General features: G+C 47.2%; 2 protein-coding genes across 5 annotated transcripts in view; one reads left to right on the top strand and one right to left on the bottom strand.

The window, feature by feature from the left end:
- Positions 1 to 635: 635 nt before the first annotated feature.
- LOC118087731 (urokinase plasminogen activator surface receptor) overlaps positions 636 to 16,641 on the top strand; it is a 30,001-nt gene continuing 13,995 nt past the window's right edge. For 2 of the 4 annotated variants that reach the window (XM_035120674.3, XM_088672596.1), the window contains exon 1: positions 13,556 to 14,075. The gene's annotated coding sequence lies outside the window, so the exon portion shown is untranslated. Of the gene's footprint in view, positions 1,178 to 6,363; positions 6,465 to 13,555; positions 14,076 to 16,641 lie in introns of those variants that run through there. The other 2 variants (XM_035120670.3, XM_035120668.3) reach the window with 2 other exon arrangements.
- On the bottom strand, positions 3,839 to 15,929 carry LOC118087732 (urokinase plasminogen activator surface receptor-like). Its single transcript, XM_035120675.3, has 7 exons — positions 15,800 to 15,929; positions 11,850 to 11,978; positions 9,929 to 10,066; positions 8,760 to 8,903; positions 7,412 to 7,558; positions 6,326 to 6,457; positions 3,839 to 4,265 (listed from the first exon to the last, which is right to left on the bottom strand). The coding sequence occupies exons 1-7, from the start codon at positions 15,846 to 15,848 to the stop codon at positions 4,048 to 4,050; spliced, it is 957 nt and encodes a 318-aa protein (XP_034976566.2). The 5' UTR covers positions 15,849 to 15,929; the 3' UTR covers positions 3,839 to 4,047.

Genomic DNA, 16,641 nt, shown 5'->3' with positions numbered 1-16,641 from the left:
ATTCCTATTTTATTAAATGATGTCTCTCTCCCCCACTCCCACCCAAAAGGCATGTTTTTGGATTTTCAAAACCCAAAGCGCACAGGGACTCTCCTAAATCTCTGGCGGAGCTCTTTCCCTGCCTTGTCACTTGGGATCCTTTCTAACTGGCCGAGAGAGAAGAATGATGGTAAGGAGAGAGACCCAAGGGCCAGAAAGAGACATGGCAGGTTGCATTCCACACACACCCTGGGTGTGAGGTTCTCCTCCCCAGCAATAGGACATAAGGAGAGTTTTGCTGGATCAAACCAAAGGCCCATCTAATCCATTGCTGTTCTCACAGTGCCCAACCAGATGCCTATGGGGAGCCAGGAAGCCGGGCCTGAGCACAACTGCATTCTCCGCACCTGTGCATCTCAGAAGCTGGCTTTCAGAGGCATACTGTGGGTGTAGAACAGTCACCTTGGCTAGCAGCCATTCTTAAAAGGGTGAGAGAAGTTGGTTGGGAGTTCCTGCGTAACAAACCCACTTTGGGTTGTGCAAGAAGGAAAGTGATGGGAAGATGTGCTGGAAAGTGTCTGACACTTCCTGTGATGCAACGGCATCTCACCTCCGCACAGAAAGGAGGCTCATTAAGCAGCCAACACAGTCTCCAACCTCCCTGCAAACAAATCAGGGTGGATGATCGACGAACAACTTCTCTGGAAGTTCGGCACCTAACCACGGCGTAGTCTTTGTGCAAGCAAGACAGGGAAGAGCCTTAGTGCATTGTCTCCCAACCCCCTTTGGAAGCTGCTCCTTCGCTTACAGATGTGGATTAAAACCATCAGGGCTGAGCTGCAGCCAAACAGCATGTTTCATAAAAAGGCTGTACCCTCCCATGATGCAAGGTAATTAGGATAATAATGAGGCACAGCAACCTACTGGGTTTGGGGGAGGGCCCTCGTTAACTCTGGAAGATGAAAAAATGACTGTGGGAACTGTGCCGAGAGCTTGGAATCAGAGTGGTGTTTTTTGGCAAAGCAGAGCGGAGTTGGCTCCGGAACAGTCGCTGGCATCTGGTTATTTTTAGGGCGGTTTCAGCCCTTCCTCCTCAAAGGAGGAAGGAATGCAGGGAAGTGGGAAACTGAGTCACTCCTGAAGAGAAGAGGATGGTATCTCCAGCCAGAAAGCCTTGCATCTCAAAGCAGAGTCCAAGGTAAGAGAGAGACCTTGGTTAGGGAGGAACCTAGGGCACCGCTTCCCCCAAAGAATTGTGGGAACTGTAGTTTCTTAAGGGTTCTGAGAGCTGCTAGGAGGCCCTTTATTCCTCTCACAGAGCTACAATTCCCAGAGTCCTCTGTGAAGATGGGTATGGTCTCTTTGGGAGGGGAACAGTTCTCAGTACCCTTAATCGACGACAGCTCCCTAAATGCTTTGGGGGAAGCCATGGCTAATTTAAAGCTCTATCAAAGCAATGTAAACGTATGGTGTGAATGTGGCCCTTGTTTGCCCTTCTTGATCTTAACAAGGAACTATTGACAAGCTTATGAGGACCCCCACCCCCCAGTTCTGAGGAACAGACACAGAAAACTCTAAACCTTCAAAGCCAAGATCCACCCGTCAACTTGCAATATAGCAACTGTTTTAAATATTGTTACTCCATGTGCTGTTTTGGGCTTAACTGGTCACCCCCACCCCCCTTTCTCTCTGGGTGCTTCCAGATACCGTAGGTATCTATCATGGGGGCACTTCAAGTGTGCAACACTTTTTAAAAAACAGCATCTGCAGGGCATTGTTGGCAATTTAATTTGAATTTACCCTTTCCGGGAGAAATCAAGCAAGGGACCCTTGAGGCTGGCGTCTTACTGTGGATGTATTCTGCAACACAGTCTTGACACAACAATAGTGCATTCATGCTGAATTTATTATTGCTGTCCAGAAGGGCTATGGTGCAACAAATAGCAGAAGGAAAGCAAACCAGAACATTTGTGGTGTAAAAAGTTATGGGATTTCACTAGGAAGTTGCGGGCTAGGCACTGATTGGATAGGAAGCTGTATGATCACCCCAAAACCTTTGCAGGCACAACCAGTGTTGAAATCACGATTGCGCATGACCATCCCAATAGCAACATGAGCGCAAGTTGTCATGCATGTGCATGGATATCCTGGGACCTTCAGTTAAAAAGAAACAAACTGTTGCCAACACCCTACTTGCAATATGTGAATGGCCCTTTTACTATAAGTTGTCTTAAGCCATTTTTAATGTTGCATGTTAAATTATTGCAAATCATCACCATCCCCTGCCTGGAAGTGACCTCTGGGATCATCCAGAATTCTGCTTGTCGTGTCTCTTCCCCCCTGGGAAAAACCACTCTTTACTGCTCAACATTTGCTCCGATTCTGCGCTAAAGAGAGGGCTTTCCCGGGAAAGCAGCAGGGCAAACAAAAAACTGCTCAGACACATGCCTATAAAGCACGGGACAATTGGAGAACTACTTGGACCCAAGCTTTCAAGGCATGGGACAAGCAGGAGTGTGGATGCGCCCTTAGTCAGCCTCCTTTCTGTATTTCGCCATCCATCTTCATTCATTTATGCCAGGCACCCCCAAACTTGGCCCTCCAGATGTTTTAGAACTACAATTCCCATCATCCTTGACCACTGGTCCTGTTAGCTAGGGATGGTGGGAGTTGTAGTTCCAAAACATCTGGAGGGCCGAGTTTGGGGATGCCTGATTTATGCAGTTATATTTTTCCCCTGTCCTCCCTCCTGTTTTATCATTTCAACAACCCTATGGGGTAGGCTGGGTTGAAAGTGAGAATCTGGCCCAACATCACCAAATTTGCTTTCAGGATGAGCAGGAATTTGAACCTGGATTGCCCTGGGACTCCCCAATCCTCCCCACTTTTCCTTTGTCCCAAAGATGCTTTTATGATGTACAGTCGTACCTTGGTTTGCAAACGCCTTGCGAGTCAAACATTTTGGCTCCCAAATGCCACAAACTCGGAAGTGATTGTTGCAGTCTGCAAACGTTCTTTGGAACCCGAACATCGGGCGCGGCTTCTGTGGCTTCTGATTGGCTGCAGGAGCTTCCTGCAGCCAATCGGAAGCCATGCCTTGGTTTCCGAATGTTTTGGAAGTCAAACGGACTTCCAGAACGGACTCCGTTTGACTTCCGAGGTACCATTGTATTGGGATGACCCATCTTCAGTCAGATTGCAGCTCATTTGCCTGTGCAACCCCTCATCCGAATAATAATAATAATAATAATAATATTATTTCTACCCCATCCATCTGGGGTTATAACGAATGTTAGAAAGTTTTTTTTTTGGGGTGGGGAAAAGTAGGGGGGAAATCTTCCAGGGAGAGTGTATTTAAAGCCTTGCCTTTTCTGGCCAAACTAGAGACACTGCAAGGTTGGAGCTTGCAATCTGCTACTGCCGAAGATGGTCCTGCCAAGAAACAGACCAGCCGCTGGCGTGAAATCTGCAGAAATGAATTAGAAATTAATCTCCCTGGATCCGAGGCTGGAACTAACCCAGCTGTGCCACTGATTTCCAAGCCATTTATTTGGTTTTCTGCCTGCTTATTCCCCTCCCTCCCTCCCAACTTTCTGAAATGAGTTGAGAGAGGCAGCCGCTACAAAAAAGGGAAATACAAAACGTGACGTTAAAAGTCCTTTTCACACTCAAGGGGGTGGCTCAGGGGCCATGAGAGATGGCCTGGTTTTTCCATCACATAATCTTATTAAAGCTCCCGGAGCAAGTAATCCCGAGTGGTTGCACCGGACGTGGGTGGAAATTTAAGGAAGCAAACAGCTTGACCTCTTGTGGGCTGCGTCCTTTTGAGTTGTTGTGGGAGGGTTGGCGAAGTTCATTGAAACCTGGCAGGGCTAAGAAGGACGGCCTTATGGGTAGGAAGAGTTCCAGAAGTCCTGCTCCCATCACGTTACCAAAGAAAGACACACCTGGGTGATGCAGGTGGGGCACTGCTAACCTGGGACAGAGCAATTGCCTTTCTGCGGCAGCTGATCTAAAGGAGTTTGGCATTTGGGACGGGGGCAGACGGGCGAAGAAGGCATTTGTGGTTTAGTTCAGGGCTATGAACAGTGGGGCTGCCAGCAGGGCGATGAGGATGCCTTTGCCTCTCCTTTCACCCTGGCCTGGCGCTCCATTGCAGAAGGGGCCCTGGCAGCAGGTCACGTAGCTGACGGGAAGCTTGGGCAGCAGTGTTCCATAGAAGACCATATCCTGGCAGAGCTGCTGGTTGGCGCAGCCAGCTCGGAGGGTGGCGCCGCGGACGTAATCTGCGTTGGAAGAGAGGAGAGGAGGGAAGGGAGTTGCATTGCCAATTATCTTCCCAGGACGAGGGATCAGATCATATGAGTAGGGATAGGAGTGTTGGTCAATTTAATTTCTCTCTGTTACTCATTCCCCCAATCTTAAATTCAGTTCTTACATTTCTGCTGCCTATATATACTGGTATATATGGTATATATGATATATAGGTCGTTTATTATCATGCTGTGTATTAATTGGTGTGCATGTATGCTTACGTTCTTAAACCATTTGGGCTTTCCAGTGCTGCAAGTAAGCCATCTCGAGAACTGACCTTGGCTAGTACCGTGATTGGTACACGTGATTCTGTTTCTAGTGTATCTGAAGAAGTGTGCATGCACACGAAAGCTCATACCAAAATATAAACTTAGTTGGTCTTTAAGGTGCTACTGAAGGAATTTTTTTATTTTGGTACATGTGAGTTGGACCTAATATACATGAATATATATATTCATGGAAATTCACCAGCATTTCAGGGCAATTTTCTCCTAACAAAAACATTGTTCCAGGCATTTTTTTTACTAATGTGACACATTTTAGGCAAGCAATTCTCTACAATCTAATGCATTTTTGTATCCAATGATCAAGGTGTCTCCCCTGACAGGTAAGTATCCAATGCATTTTATAGCTTCATTTTAATGCACACTCTCCCCTAATTCATGTATTCTTATAAACATTACTTGATTGGAGAACTGCACTGCAAAATTCAGATAAGTATGAATTTTGTAGGATGGCTGTGTTTCGGTTTGCATATTGTTTCAGAAAGTGCGGATTTGATTGATTCGGCTTTAAATGCATCCTGAATCAAATTTCTCATCCATCCTTTGTCTTGAATCCTAATCATGCATTCCTTGTGTTTGGGGAAAATGAACTTACTCGTAGCTTCCTGTAACCAGAAGCTGGAAGGGCCAGGATGTGACAGGACTGTGAGGAAGGGCCGTAACTCATCAGCTTTGAATGCTGAAGGTCTCAGGTTCAACCTTTGACATCTTCAGGTAGAGCTGGGAATGTCTCCTGGCTGCCCCATGGGCTCTCCTGGGCTCTGTACCTGCCTGGCATGATTCAGAATGGGCCCATTTCCCTGCTGTGAAACCCTTTGACTCCCATGTCCCCCACTGGATAAGGTTGATTTGTCTCCCCGATTGCTCCTGATGTAGATCTTCACTCACACTTCCTTCCCTGGGCAGGGGGTGGGGAGTACCATTTTGTGGTTTGCTTCAGGTGCCAAAATATCTTGGGCTGGCCCTGGCTGTGGGATCATCATCACCATAATAAGTTATTATTTATACTTCGCCCATCTGGCTGGGTTTCCCCAGCCGCTCTGGTTGGCTTCCAACAGAATATTAAAAACACGATAAAACATCAAACATTAAAACCTAAACAGGGCTGCCTTCAGATGTATTCTAAAATTCAGGTAGTTGTTTATCTCTTTGACATCTGACGGGAGGGCCCTCTCCCTGGTTCTCTGTAACCTCACCTCTCACAGTGAGGGAATCACCAGAAGGCCCCCGGAGCTGGACGTGATTGTCCGGGCTGAATGATGGGGGTGGAGATGCTCCTTCAGGTATACTGGGCCAAGGTAGTTTATTATCATGCTGTGTATTAATTGGTGTGCATGTATGCTTGCATTCTTAAACCATTTGGGCTTTCCAGTGCTGCAAGTAAGCCATCTTGAGAACTGACCTTGGCTAGTACCGTGATTGGTACATGTGAGGTGGACCTCAGAAGGTATTTTAGGATCACAACAAAGAGGAAACCAACCTGGCCCCATCCACTAGCAAGTGAAGGCACACCTGCTCTGGTGCTTGCTTTCCTTTACCCTCCCCATTCCCTTTTCCTTTCGTATCATGCCTATCAGATTGTGTGCCTGTGGGCAGGGACAGCCCTATCTTTTAATATAGATACAACACTTAGAAAATGTTAGGCACTTTAGAAGTGTAAGATAATTATCATTACTACCACCTGAGGAGGCACTGCCTACTCAAAAGCCTCCTCCACCTATTGCCATAAATCTTGCACCATCTCTTACCTATGACATTCATGCAATGGTCCATGTTTCCCATGCAGTTCATGAGTTGCAGATTCTCTGCGCTGCATTCATCATTTCCTGCATCTAGGCAGCTGTAACACACCAGCCCGTTGAGTTCCCTCACGGAAAATCCTGAAAGGTAGGAGACAAAAGTCTTTTTCAGTAAGGGCCAAATTAGGTGTGACAATTAGCATGATTTTGTTTATTTGCTCTGCAAATAGCAGCTGTTAGGAGAGCTGAGCAGCCTCTGGACTGTGGGAATGAGGAGTTTAACTCTGTCTCTTCCAGCCCCAACACAAACCTCATCTCCCCACAGCTGCTATTTGCATTTTTTGAGGCCAGAATGACATGTGGGACAAAATTAGGAACCAGAAATTCCTGGATTCCATTTCTGACACAGTCATACAGAGAGAGTGAGAGTGGAGGAGTTTTGATGTAATGCAGGGGCAAATTCATGGCTATTATTCAGGGATGACCATATACTATTTCCAGGATCAGAGATGCTGGGGGGGGGAGGGGGAGAGAGAGCGAGAGAGAGAGAGAGAGAGAGCGAGAGAGAGAGCAAGAGAGAGAGAGAGCGAAAGCTATTGTGTTGGATTCTTGCCTGTGTGCTTACTTGTAGGGGGGTAGTTAATCCACATTTGGGGAAACTGCTTTGCCCCCCAAGTTTTCTGGCCCTTGTGGGATACAAATTTATTATTATTATTAAATATAATAACAAATATTGCCCAGTCTTGTTCACAGATATTTACTGCCTAATAATGCTGCTTTTTGTGAGTGGGATATTTTTATATGGGGTGGGGGGAATATGGACGGACGGACATGTGAGCCAAAAGGACTTTAAAAATACATCTATGCAATCCAGGGATATTCTTTTTTTAAAAAACTGGACTTCTGAGTTTTTGCAATTTTCAAATTTTGGTTTCAAAGTCCTCAGTGATGCATGAATATACGGGGATGAAATTTTAAACACAAAGCACCCAAAGTTTCATTTTAGTTTTGGCATGCACATTTGAGTCGAAATTGGCTGAAGACTCCTGCCGCTCCAGTTTGGGTCATCCCAGTAAACCTGCAACCCAGAGTTACCTGTGAAAGAGCTGTTGTTGCACCTGGAACCTTCACAGACACGGATGGCCACGTAGCTGATTTTGCCTCCTATGCTGTATGCCAAGAGCGTTTCCTCTTTGGGGTAATTCCCACAGCCTTTGATGATGGGCTCCACCAGACCTGTTCCTGTGGAAACAGAGGAGGGTGTCAAAGATCATTGCCAATGGCTGTTGGGGAGTGTATTTGAGTGAAGGGCTGGGTTATTCTGTATGCCAAGCACACTATAGAGGAGCTCAATGGCATTCAGGCTGCATTCGCAGTGAGTTGACAACCACGCAGGACTCCTTGATTTTCTCCTGCAGTGCAATGCACACTTACAACCAGCCAGGGGATGCCTCCGCCTCTCAATGGCTCTGGTTCCACTTTCCATTGGTCTCCTCTCCTTCTGCTCCTCCAGTTCCAGTAGGCACCACCAGCACACCGCCAGTTCACATGGGACACTGGAGAGGCCAGGCCATTGCCCCACATGAACTGAGAGTGCGCCCTAGAATCCACCTGAGATCTTTTGCAATGTACACATGGCTTCTGCCACCAAAACCAGCAGGGGTTCTTAAGCAGACACACCTCTGTTTCTATCAGAGGTGGCTAAGCATTTTTGGGGCCAAGGGCTGGGGCCCGCTGCCCCCATGCCAAAGTGGGCAGGGCCAACATACCAAAGTGCAAAGTGAGTGTGGCTTTCCCTTCCTTTATTTCTACACTCTGGGGAGTCGGGGAATCGCAAAAACCTTTCGGCATCCCAGAACCACAGCTGAGGATCTACAGAAGTGCTTGGTAAAACTTGTACACACACACAATTATTATTTTTTTAACGGCAAATTTTGGGAGTCCCACAAAAACAAACAAACACCTTTTGGCATCACAGTGGGGTACCGATGGGGGCAGTTTAGTAATTATTATTATTACAGTGGAACCTTGGTTCTTGAACATAATCTGTTCCGGAAGTCCTTTCGACTCCCGGAATGTTCGAAAACCAAGACGCGGCTTCTGATTGGTGCAGCTGCCCCGGCTACAATGGCCAACAACCACATTGGGTGTTCGGCTTCCAAAGTTTTTTCAAAAACTGGAACACTTACTTCCGGGTTTCCGGCGTCCGGGAGCCGATTTGTTCATCAACTAAGCCCTTTGAGAACCAAGGTTCCACTGTATTATTATTTTAAATGGATTTTTCCCCCCAGCAGGGCTTGAGGAGGTACAAAAAGCCTTTTGACATCAAAGCGGGGGAACCATAGAAGCAGTTATAGCTTTGGGGCAACTGTGGGGGGGGGGGCTGAATTTTGAAAGAAGTGACAAATTGGAAGGGCACAAAAACACCTCTCAGATAGTTTACCTGGCAGCCACTGGCGAGAGATTTCCACGCAGCGGTTCTCTTTACCCCTGCACTGGGCTGTGGGAATTCTGGTCCCATTACACTCCTCCAAACTGCCTATGCAACTGTAACACTCCACTCCGTTGCGTTCAGTGCTGTACGTGACTGTGGGAAGGCAAGAAAAAAGAAGGGTCACCAATTCTGAGGCCCACGAGCACTGCTTGTGGAAGGCTTCAGTAAATAGCACCTCAAAATCTACATTCTGAGAGGCCCTCCTGGTGGTTGCACCTCCCTCAGGAGCTTGGGTGGCAGCAGTAGTCCAGAAGGTGGTCAAGGAGCCCATGCCAATGTTTAAAGCCCTAAAAACAATGTAGGCCCCAAATATCTAAAAGGCCACTTCCTTTCACGCAGACCCTCTTGGTGGTTCCACCTCCCTCAGAGGTTTGGGGTGAGTGTGACCCGGCAGAGGGCCTTCTCTGCAGAAGTTCCTGAGTTGTGGAGTTCCCTCACCAGAGAGGTGTGGCTGGCACCTTCATTATACATATTTTGGTCATTTGCAGAGGACACTCGTGCTTGCATTGGCCTTTGACCCTTGACAGATATATATATTTGGGACCCACCTTAATTTGTTTCAAACTGTTTTAAGTGTTGTTGTATTAAACGGCTGTGACCCATTTGGGGACTCCTGATCAAGGATGGGTAATAAACCAAAATAACAATAAACATTTGACACCACTGACTGTCCCATACAGAGAGCAGGAGATAGGCCACATTCACACCATAAATCTAAAGCATTATGATACCAGTTTAATCATCCAAGGCTTCTCCCACAGAATTCTGGGAGCTGTAGTTTGTTAAGGGTGCCGAGAGTTGTTAGGAGACTGCTATTTCCCTCCCTGAGCTACAGTTCCCAGAGTTTCCTGTGAAGAGGGAATGATGCTAGCTCTGTGAGGGAATCAAGGGTCACCTCTTGGCACTTTTAAATCACAGCTCCCAGAATTCTTTGGGTGAAGCCATGAAAGCAAAAAGCAGTATCATATTGCTTTAAATTATGGTGTGAACGTGGCCATAGTTAGTGGCTCATGAAAGTGAGCAAGGCAGCTCTTTCCAGTGTGTCGCACATGTCTCTGGAGAGCTCAGAGGTGTGATAATTTCCACTTCAGGGCTGACCATACTCCAGGGACTCTTACCATTGTAGGGGACATCGTTGCACAGGTCTTCGGAACAGCAGTAGATGCTTCGCGATACGAAGCCCCTGCGGGTGGAGAAGTAGGACTGGCAGTGCTGGGATGTGGTGCACCCTCTCTTCAGGGTCTCACTTATAGGGCCTAGGGAAGGGAAGGCACAGCAAGATGGTAGCTAAGATTCATGATGAGGCTTACAAACAGCAAGTAACCCACTGGTCACTAGGGAGGGGGCTAAATGTGAGCTTATGAAATCCACTCTTTTTTTAAAAAGGAGACGAAACACAGCCACCCTTCAGAATTTGCAGTTATCCGAATTTTGCAATGCAGTTACCTAACGGAACAATACTTATAAAAAGGCATATATTAGGTAGGGTTGCCATATTAGGTAGGTTTTCCCAGACACATCCTGGATTGCAGTGGCAAAATTAACTTCCAGGGGGATTTTGTTTTCAAAAATAGGCAAAATGTCTAGGTTTTTTGAAAACAGAATCAGGAAATGTTGTTTTTGGGCGATTTCCCCCAAACAACTTTTTGGGCGATTCCCCCCCCCAAAAAAAACCTCAACAACTTTTTGTGTCCAGATTTTTGCTTTTTGAAATACAGTCGTGCCTCAGCTCCCGAACGCCTTGGGAGTCGAACGTTCCGGCTCCTGAATGATTGAAAACCAGAAGTGACTGTTCTGGTCTCCGAATGTTCTTTTGGAAGCCGAACGTCTGATGGGGGTTCTGCGTCTTCTGATTGGCTGCAGGAGCTTCCTGCAGCCAATCAAAAGCCGCACTTCGGAAGTCGAACGTTTCGGAAGTCAGATGGTCTTCCAGAATGGGTTCTGTTTGACTTCTGAGGTATGACTGTATGGCAACCCTATATTAGGGGTAAATATGCATAGCAGTAAGCTGCAAAACAAGATGCGCCATCCCAGCAGGGAAACCAACAATCGGCGAAGCCAGAGCCAATGACAGGCAGAGCCAGCTGATTCTGCTTTTGCACCCATCCTCCTCCTCCTCCCTGTTGAGTTCTGCAAAGAGAAATGTTCCAAAAGGTGGTGATCTAGGGCTCTAGGCTTCTCAGAACTGACCTCTGTTTTCCTGCCCGATGTTAACCTACAGGAGCACCTTCTCCTACTTAGTCATATGCTTCCTTTAAACAAACACATAAACCTCTGAAGCAGCAAATTGAATGTTAAACGCCAGGCCAGGGAGCCCTTAAATGGGCAGCTAATGACCCTTCTTGCCTGGAGACAAAGCTAACCAGCCAAGGTCACACATGGATTTTTTTTTTTTAAGTGATAGAGATCTGAGATAAGACTACAGTCATACTTCATGTTGCGTCTGTTTCAGGTTGTGTCTTTTCAGCTCACGAACGCGGCAAACCCGCAAGTGTTTGCTTCCGGGTTTCGCCACGCGCGCATGCGCAGAAGCGTTCTGCGTGCTTCGCGCATGCGCAGAAGCATCGCTCTGGCTGCAGACTTTTTGGGGTGCGAACGTCACCCTGGAACGGATCGTGACCGCAACCAGAGGTGACGCACCGGGCAAAACACAGCCCAAACACAGGCTTGATGAACCCCAGTTCATTAAGGCTAGCGGGGCACCTAGAGGGAATGGTGATCGATCAACTTTTCCTGTTGGGACAGCAAAGGGCTGCTACTTTTTCAGTGTGTCACTGTGCCTGTGCTTTTGACTGTGCAGTGGCTGGATTTATTTTATATATTATTGTATTTATGCCTTCTTCACGGCTGAGTGGGGATTTGAACTCTGGTCTTGCAGGTCCTAGTCCCACACTCTGACCACATTGCAGGCAGGTGGTGACGCACAACTCTCTGCAAAAATGTTTTGTTTTTTTAAAAAAGAATCCCCTGACAATTTCTGCAGATCAAGGGACATGCACAGGCCAGGTCAGTTGGCAACCCCTTCCCTGGGCCACGTACCATAGGTAGCTCGTGTTTCCTCCATGCAAAGGGTCTCGTTGCTGCCACAGAGTTGCTGCTGGTTTGTGCAATTCTCACGTGTCCCCAGGCACTTGTGGCAAGACAGGCCACAAGCTTCAGGAAGCAAAGCTGAAATGACATTTGGCAAAGGAGTCTTTTTCACCCCCTTCAAGGACATATTTCCCCACCCGAGTGCTTGGATAAGATGCCCCTGTGGAACTGGGCACCCCTTAAATCTGGGGATGGGGAACCTTCCTGGGGCAACATTGGAAGGAACCTCAGGGGCCATCTAGCCGAGCCCCTGCAAAGCAGGAATTGCAGCTGAAAAAAAATCCCTGATGGATGGGCACCCAACCTCTGTTGAAAGCCCTCCTTCAGATCAGCTACCAGCCACAAGGTTGCCTTTCTTTGGGATACTTTGCCTTCCCTCCCTTTTAGAAAAGCAAAAATGAATATAAAACCCCCGCATGCCTGTGGTGGGTGAGGCCAGAGGCAAACGAGGGTGAAGCAGTAAATGCCTTTGTTTAGAAGGTGGATTTGCGCACACACAAACATACTCCCACCCGCCTCCCTCCAGCCAAGAAAGAAGTGTGATCAGAGTTCAAGGACAGATTCCAACCAGGAAAAAAAAATACAAGGAGGGTGTGAAGCAGGGACAGTGAGGGTGGGCCTGGGGAGGGAGGGTGGCTTGGAGAGAGTTGTGAGGGCCAGACAGAAAGTGCTTCAAGTGCCACATTTGGTACCCAGGCCTCAGTTTCCCCACCTCTGCCTTAAATGTACAGGGGCCTTCTCGATGTCTGGACATGCCTACCTTAAAAAAAATAATGAACAAGGATTTTCTCATCTCTCTGTGTTTTATTGAAGGCAAGGATTGGGTTGTTTTCAAATTAATTAATTATTTTTTAAAAAAACACACATTTGATTAACTTTTAAAATTTTATTTTAAAAAAGCATATGCTCCTCTTCATAGAAGAAGTTTCACAAAGGAGTTCAGAATGATACGCACAAGCAAATAAATCACAACTCAGTTTTAAAGCAAAACGGAAGCAAGCACTCCAAACAGCACCAAAATGCTACTAAAACTAGTATAGTACCTAGTAGGACAGTGATGGGCAACCTTTTGAGCTTGGTGTGTCAAAATTCGCCAAAAAACCGAGCATAACTTGGGTGGTATGTCACTTCGAGAAAAAAACCATAATTTCGCGATATTTATAGTTTAAATAATAAAAATGTATAATTCTAATATATAACTGTATTTAATAAACCAAAAACTAATTATTTAACCAAACCAAACAAAAGAACCCTTATTTATCACAGAGTGCCCAGAGTTGTTGAGCTTTTTCGGGGGAGCTGCTGACCAAAGTTTTGGAGGTTTTGTTTGGGGTGAGTGTGCAAAAGTTGCTTTGCTTTTTTGGGAAGGATGCCCGAAAGCTGCTGCGCTTTTAGGGGGGGGGGAAAGAGAACAGAAATAAATGACGAATAATACCTTCACTGGAACTAACACGCAACACCAACATAGTCTGCCAAAACGCCAAAACCCCCAGCACAGAACGGGTTAAAAAACCAATCTCTGGCTACCAGCAACAATAACAACAACAAAGGATCCGGGTTTTAACAGCAGAGACAAGCTGTCGCGTGAGGAGGAGCTGGAGAACAAATGGGGGGAAAACAACAACAACAACAAAAACGACAACAACAGCGTGAATGGGCCGATGGGGCGCGTGCCAGCAGTGAGGGCTCTGCGTGTCACGTCTGACATGCGTGTCATAGGTTTGCCATCACTGTAGTAGGATGATGGGACCGTAGCAAAAAAACCAAGCAATACCCGTGGAATAGGCACTTCAAGCAACAATAAAAAGCAAGTAGTTCTTTAACAGCATGATCCTAGCTATGTCCACTCAGAATTAAATTGGCTTTGCTGCCAGGCATGTGGGGCTCGTATCACAGCCTAAGACCCATTGAAAAGTGTTGATGGACTTTGTGCAAATCAAGAAACCATGTATATTAAATAAGCACCAAGCTGACCAATAAGCCCATTTCAGCCCAGGGCAGTGGAGGAACGGAGGAGGAAGAGTTAACATCTCCCACTGACTTGTGTGGGTAGGTTGGTGTTTCTGAGGTTGTACTGCGATGTGTTCATATGCTGGTCTCTGCAAGGCAGGATGCAAGCTGAGATTCCAGAGTTGCCTCCCTGAAACCATTCGGCAAGAGAAGCGACTGGAGCAGGTAAAGCTAGGAATCCTGGATTTTAATTCCATGATGGTACCATTCGAAAGTTTGGTGTGTGTGTGTGTTTGTAGTGGGGTGTGTGTGACTCTGTGGCAAGGCACTTGTAGGGAGTCCTGCAGGGGGCTTCTTTCCACCTGGTCTGTTTTTGTGCATTTATATGTGTTCTGCAACATGTCGTTTGTGCAACAATAACAGTTGCATGAATGGTGGATTTATCCCGAACTGTCCACATATCATTCTGCTTTAGTAGTCACCTTGTGATTCTTCCCCAGTTTTATTGCATTATTTCTTTCTGGAGGGCTGCTCTTCTGATGTAGAGCAACAAAAGTAGGATGGAGAAACAAATCAGAGAGCGATTGCAGTACAAACGTACCCCGGAAGTCGAATGGAATCCGTTCCGGAAGTCCGTTCGACTTCTGAAAAGTTCGGAAACCAAGGCGCGGCTTCTGATTGCGCAGGCACACCGGAAGCAATAGCGGAAGCCGTGCCGGATGTTCAGCTTCCAAAAAAATGTTCGAAAACTAGAACACTCACTTCGGGTTTTCAGTCGTTTGGGAGCTGGAATGTTTGACTCCCAAGGCATTTGGGAGCCAAGGTACAACTGTATAAAGAGTTTCAGGATATCAGAAGGAAGTTCTGAAACATGTACTGGTTTGGAAGCCATGCTGCGTGTCTGCCCTGAAAACTCGGAAGGCACAACCTGTATTGAAAACTGGATGGATAACTACATTGTTGATACCACCATGAGCACAAATAATCTTGAATGCACAATGAATAGGCAGGCAGTGAAAATTAAGAATTTTCACACATCATCTTTAACTATTTTGAATGCTCTGTGTCAGAAGAGAGAATGCAAATGAATTTTTTTTGGGGGGGGGGTAGTGACCCTTTGCTGATTTTGGCGCCCCTCGGCAAATGCCTGACCTTACCAAGCTCCAGAGCTGGCCCTATTCCGCACCTGCTTTTGAGGGAAAGAACTGTGGGTCAGAACCAATTTGGGTCCACTTTCCACCTGGAGGAAAGGAGCAGTAGAATCGAATGCTGCGAACAGGGTCAATGATGGGTGTTGCTAAAAGCCAGGAATACACGTTACTTTTTCCAACTTGGAAAGGGTGCGGTAGATGATAATTAGGAGATGAGCCTGTGGCTGATCGGATTCCAGTACATGATGTGGGAGAGAAACAGTGTGGTTAAAATTGGAGGAACGGGAACCACAGGTTGCCATATTTCAATTTGAGAATTAGGCGAAGGAATAATTAAGGCGCTGATACAAAGAATGCCCCTTACTAAGGGTGGAACCATTAATACTGGAATGGAAGAGGGAATTTTGTGGGGGACAGCTTTTCTCCACTCTGTAGCACTGAGAGAGGACAAGCTAATGCCCACCAAAATTCTGTCTTCAGTGCAATTGTTTTAGGTGCAGGAGCCTTCGTTCCTGTTGCTCTCAAGCTGCACATATGCCATACTTTTAAAGCATATCTGCCCCAAAGAATCCTGGAAACTGTAGTTTGTTAAGGGTGCTGAGAAGAGGTAAGCCACAGTTCCCAGGATTCTTGGAAGGGGGGGCGGCGGAGAGATTGTGCTTTAAGTCCATGGTGTGTACGCAGCCTTGGTTACTCTACCTAAGGGAGTCGGGAGTCAGAACGACTGCCTTCTCTCTTGGGTGTAAGGAGAAGAAAGGTTATTCGCAGCAGCAGGGAGTTCCCCTGTTGGCAACCCACCTGTGGCCAACAAGGCAATCGGGATGGTGAGCTCTATGGCCGCCTTCATTGTCTTCCCCCCCTTTTTAATCACTTCTCCGGTCTGTCCTGTTCTCCGGCTTGGCTTGGCGAGGTGTACACTCCCAGCTCTCTGTCCTGATTGCCTCTGGTTGGGAAAGGCAGCTTGGTCCTAAAACCTGCTCAGCAGGGGAGAGGACAGGGTGATGCAACCCATCCATTCATCAACAAGATGCTGCCTTGGGAACCTTGGCCAGTTCCCTCCGGACCAGATGAAATCAGCACTCTCAGGGATGGGACAGAATGGACGAGCCAAAGTGAGAAAAGGGGGAAGAGCAGATCTCAAGATGGGCTGCAGGGCTCCTAGGGAAGTGCTTCGGAAGAAAGGGAAAGGTGGAAGGTGCAGCCAGACCTCAGTGTTAGAGCATCTGCTTGACATGGAGAAGGTCCCAGGTTTGATCCCCACCTGCCATCTCCAGGGAACACCTGAAATCCTGGAGAGATGTTGAAAGCAGTGGAGGCTGGTCTACAGTGTCCCCTAACCAGCCTCTCATCTGCCTACATATCTACTTACAACCTGGCCAGAAGATGGTCCTGGCTGTCAGTTGCCTCCTCCCTCCCCCCTTCTTTAGTTTCCTTGTTGCCCTGGTAGGACTCAGCAGGGAGGAGGATGGCTCCAAAACTGGAGCCTGCCATTGGCTCTGGCTCCCCTTACTGTTTGGGCTCCCAATGGGCAACAGCCAACACTGGGTGCCACTCAGTGTAAAGAGTGTAGACCAGGGTTTCCCAAACTTGGGTCTCCATCTGTTTCTGGACTACAACCCCCATCATCCCTGTCCACTGGT

This window comes from Zootoca vivipara, chromosome 6 (assembly GCF_965207765.1).
Source record: "Zootoca vivipara chromosome 6, rZooViv2.hap1.1, whole genome shotgun sequence".
Classification (NCBI taxonomy): domain Eukaryota; kingdom Metazoa; phylum Chordata; class Lepidosauria; order Squamata; family Lacertidae; genus Zootoca; species Zootoca vivipara.
The sequence above is the reverse complement of the archived record's forward strand: the minus strand, read 5'-3'. Positions and strand labels throughout refer to the sequence as shown.

What these genes read in the sequence shown, in the direction of transcription:
- LOC118087732 (XM_035120675.3), bottom strand. Translation starts at nt 15,848, where the DNA reads ATGAAGGCGGCCATAGAGCTCACCATCCCGATTGCCTTGTTGGCCACA. An exon ending in CAACAACAGCTCTTTCACAG is followed by an intron (nt 6,458 to 7,411) that starts GTAACTCTGGGT and finishes CCTACCTTTCAG; the next exon opens with GATTTTCCGTGAGGGAACTC. An exon ending in CCATTGCATGAATGTCATAG is followed by an intron (nt 4,266 to 6,325) that starts GTAAGAGATGGT and finishes CTTCCAACGCAG; the next exon opens with ATTACGTCCGCGGCGCCACC.